The sequence below is a fragment of the Austrofundulus limnaeus genome, unplaced genomic scaffold, assembly GCF_001266775.1.
Source record: "Austrofundulus limnaeus strain Quisiro unplaced genomic scaffold, Austrofundulus_limnaeus-1.0 Scaffold69, whole genome shotgun sequence".
Classification (NCBI taxonomy): domain Eukaryota; kingdom Metazoa; phylum Chordata; class Actinopteri; order Cyprinodontiformes; family Rivulidae; genus Austrofundulus; species Austrofundulus limnaeus.
This window is the reverse complement of record NW_013952471.1, coordinates 1734683-1738031: the sequence shown is the minus strand read 5'-3', so window position 1 is coordinate 1738031 and position 3349 is coordinate 1734683. Positions and strand designations below refer to the sequence as shown.

The following is a 3349-nucleotide window of genomic DNA, read 5'->3' as shown; positions in this document are numbered from 1 at the left end:
TCCAAAGACCAGTCTGAACTGGATCAGAACCGGCTTTAGATTATCTGGAATTAACAGAATATTTGATGTCATCTTCTTAACATTTTAGGAAATTGTATTTGAATAAAATTATTTGAATGAATAAATTAAACAATATTTAAAGATTTAAAGACTAGAGGCTACTGGGTCTGATGAGTCTGAGGTCCTGCTGGGACCAGGTCCAGCCCATCATGATGACCTGCTCTTGGAAGGGCCAACATCCTGCTCCTGCGGGGCGGGACCAGCTCTGTGACAGACAGGCCTCCCGACCAACCAAAACTCAGATCCCACCGGAACTCCGCCAATCCTCGCATCCAGGGCGGGGTCAGGGGGTCCAAACCACACGGAGAGAGGGAGAGAGAGAGTGTCCCCCCAAAACTGACATGTAGACTGCGGAGGACTCCGAGAGACTGGGGTGCCAAGAGGAGGGATACAAGTCCGAGCTGGACTCAGAGACGCTTCGGAACCACTCGGACCCGGCTCCGGGGACATGCAGCTGCAGAACCGGGAGGAAACCCTGAGTCTGTGAGGCTGAGAGCCGCCGAGGCTCCGCTTGTTTCCCGGGACCAGCAGCCGAGCAGCCGGGCTCGCTTCCCCGCTCCGACCCGCAGCCAGAGCCCGCCCGATGTGCGACCTGCTGCCGGCCCCCCTGCCGGGCCCCCAGCCCGCCGAGAAGAGGGGCAAGATGAAGAAGTTGAGGAGAACTTTGTCGGAGAGTTTCAGGAGTATCGGTGAGTTCCTCTTCAGTTTTTCTGCTCTTTGTGTGAGAGGAGGATCTGATCTGATCCAGATCCAGATCCAGCTGCTGCAGCTGGGAGGAGGGGGGTACCCCGTTTGGGTCAAGATCTTATCTGCTTCTAACAGAACCAACCAGTGCTGCAGAGACCTGGTCCTGGTCCTGATAGAACCAGAACCAGAACCAGAACCAGAACCAGAACCAGAACAGTTTCTCTTCATTCTTCTGTCAGCTCAGAAATATTTTAGGTTCTGTTTGAGCAACAAGCAGAACCGAGTCATTTCGAACCCAGCTGAGAGAAGTCGGGTTTATTTTAAAGTTCAGGCATGTTTTACAGATTTTTACTGTTTTAGATTTTTCATTTTCAATCTATTTCTTTTTTTATTTTTATTTCATTCACTCAAAAAACAAAACAAAACAAAACACATGAATAGTTCCCAACTAAAACCATCAGGAATAAAAAGCTGATCTACAAACAAATATGTTAGTCTTTATTTCAGTTTTTGACCTTTTTCAGGTTGTTTTAACACTTTATATAGATAGATAGATAGCTATAAATTATTGATTTATTTAATGCCTCTAACCTCATGAAAAGCTTCACTCTGATATTGAGGACATTTTATACTAGTTGTCNATCACGTAGCCATACGCAATGACGTAATCCCGTCACATGGGTGGAACCATGTGTTTTGTCAAGCAGAAACCCCCACTCCCCCTTTCACCGTGAACTTCTGCACTCCACAACTCCTCCTGTTTTCTGTGAAAAAGTAAAGTGGGAGGGATTTAAGTATGAAAAAATAAAGATTATATGAGGAATAAAAGAAATTAAACTACAAATGGCTGGTTAATGCCCGCGATTCGGCTCCTATCGTTCATTGTAAGGAGCCGTTCAAAAGACTCGGATCGTTCGCCGTCACATCTCTACCTACCTGACCCTAAAACTAACCTAAACTCCACTCAAACCTTGGTCCTAAACCCAACCCCCACGCCCAAAATCAGCCTCTGAAGTCGTGGGCAAGGGCGTAATCACTATCTTAAAAGTGTGTGTGTGTGTGTGTGTGTGTGTGGGGGGGGGGTTAAGGGGGGACAGAGGGCACAGATATTGGAAGAGGGGACATGTCCCACCACGTACGTATGGTGGTTACGCCCATGGTCGTGGGGACCAGGCTTTGATCCCCAAAAGGCTGCAATTTCCTGAAAAATCGTCCCCACTAAGTAGTAAAAAAGAGGGCACACACACACACACACACACACACACACACACACACACANGATGTGAGACTGAAGGTGTGAGACTGAAGACCTGAGACTGAAGACCTGAGACTGAAGACCTGAGACTAAAGATGTGAGACTGAAGGTGTGAGACTGAAGGTGACAGACTGAAGACCTGAGACTAAAGACCTGAGACTACATATGTGGGACTGAAGACCTGAGACTGAAGACCTGAGACTGAAGACCTGAGACTGAAGATGTGAGACTGAAGACATGAGACTAAAGACCTGAGACTGAAGATGTGAGACTGAAGAACTGAGACTGAAGACCTGAGACTGAAGACCTGAGACTGAAGATGTGAGACTGAAGGTGTGAGACTGAAGACCTGAGACTGAAGATGTGAGACTGAAGACCTGGGACTGAAGAACTGAGACTAAATATGTGAGACTGAATACCTGAGACTGAAGACCTGAGACTAAAGATGTGAGACTAAAGATGTGAGACTGAAGGTGTGAGACTGAAGGTGTGAGACTGAAGACCTGAGACTGAAGACCTGAGACTATATATGTGGGACTGAAGACCTGAGACTGAAGACATGAGACTAAATATGTGAGACTGAAGACCTGAGATTGAAGATGTGAAACTGAAGACCTGAGACTGAAGACCTGAGACTGAAGACCTGAGACTAAAGATGTGAGACTGAAGGTGTGAGACTGAAGACCTGAGACTGAAGACCTGAGACTGAAGACCTGAGACTAAAGATGTGAGACTGAAGGTGTGAGACTGAAGACCTGAGACTAAATATGTGAGACTGAAGACCTGAGCCTAAAGACCTGAGACCTAAGACCTGAGACTGAAGACCTGAGACTAAAGATGTGAGACTGAAGACCTGAGACTGAAGACCTGAGATTGAAGATGTGAAACTGAAGACCTGAGACTGAAGANATTTTATTATTGACAACATATTGTCAATGATCAAAGTTTTAGGTGAACATAGTTATTAAATGAAGGATCTCAGACAAACTTGAACTTGATCTGATACCCCCCACCAAACTTGTTATTTATTTTGTCTATTTTTAGTATTTTGTTTCACTTTATTCTTGTCTTGTTTTTATTTGAATTTGATATGTGGAGCCTCAAGCACTATGTGAATGGCCCTCTTTGCAATTTTATTACTTATAATTGTGTGGGGGGGGAGGGGGTCTTGTTCTTGCTACGTGGTGGGGACGATTTTTCAGGAAAATGCAGGCTTGTGGGGACCAGATGCTTTTTGTGGGGACCGGGCACAAATTTGGAAGCTGATTTTGGGTGGGGGTTGGGTTTAAGACCAAGGTGTGAAATGAGTTTAGGTTAATTTTAGGGTCAGGTAGGTACCTGTGAGGT

The 3349-nt window shown here is 45.8% G+C and overlaps 1 protein-coding gene across 1 annotated transcript in view; it reads left to right on the top strand.

Moving 5' to 3' along the window:
• The first annotated feature begins 222 nt into the window (after positions 1–222).
• The window catches only part of cdk14 (cyclin dependent kinase 14), a 224408-nt gene continuing 221281 nt past the window's right edge, over positions 223–3349 (top strand). Inside the window, exon 1 of the mRNA XM_014010472.1 lies at positions 223–749. Coding sequence (XP_013865926.1) covers positions 644–749 — 106 coding nt within the window. The 5' untranslated portion in view covers positions 223–643. The remainder of the gene's footprint in view (positions 750–3349) is intronic.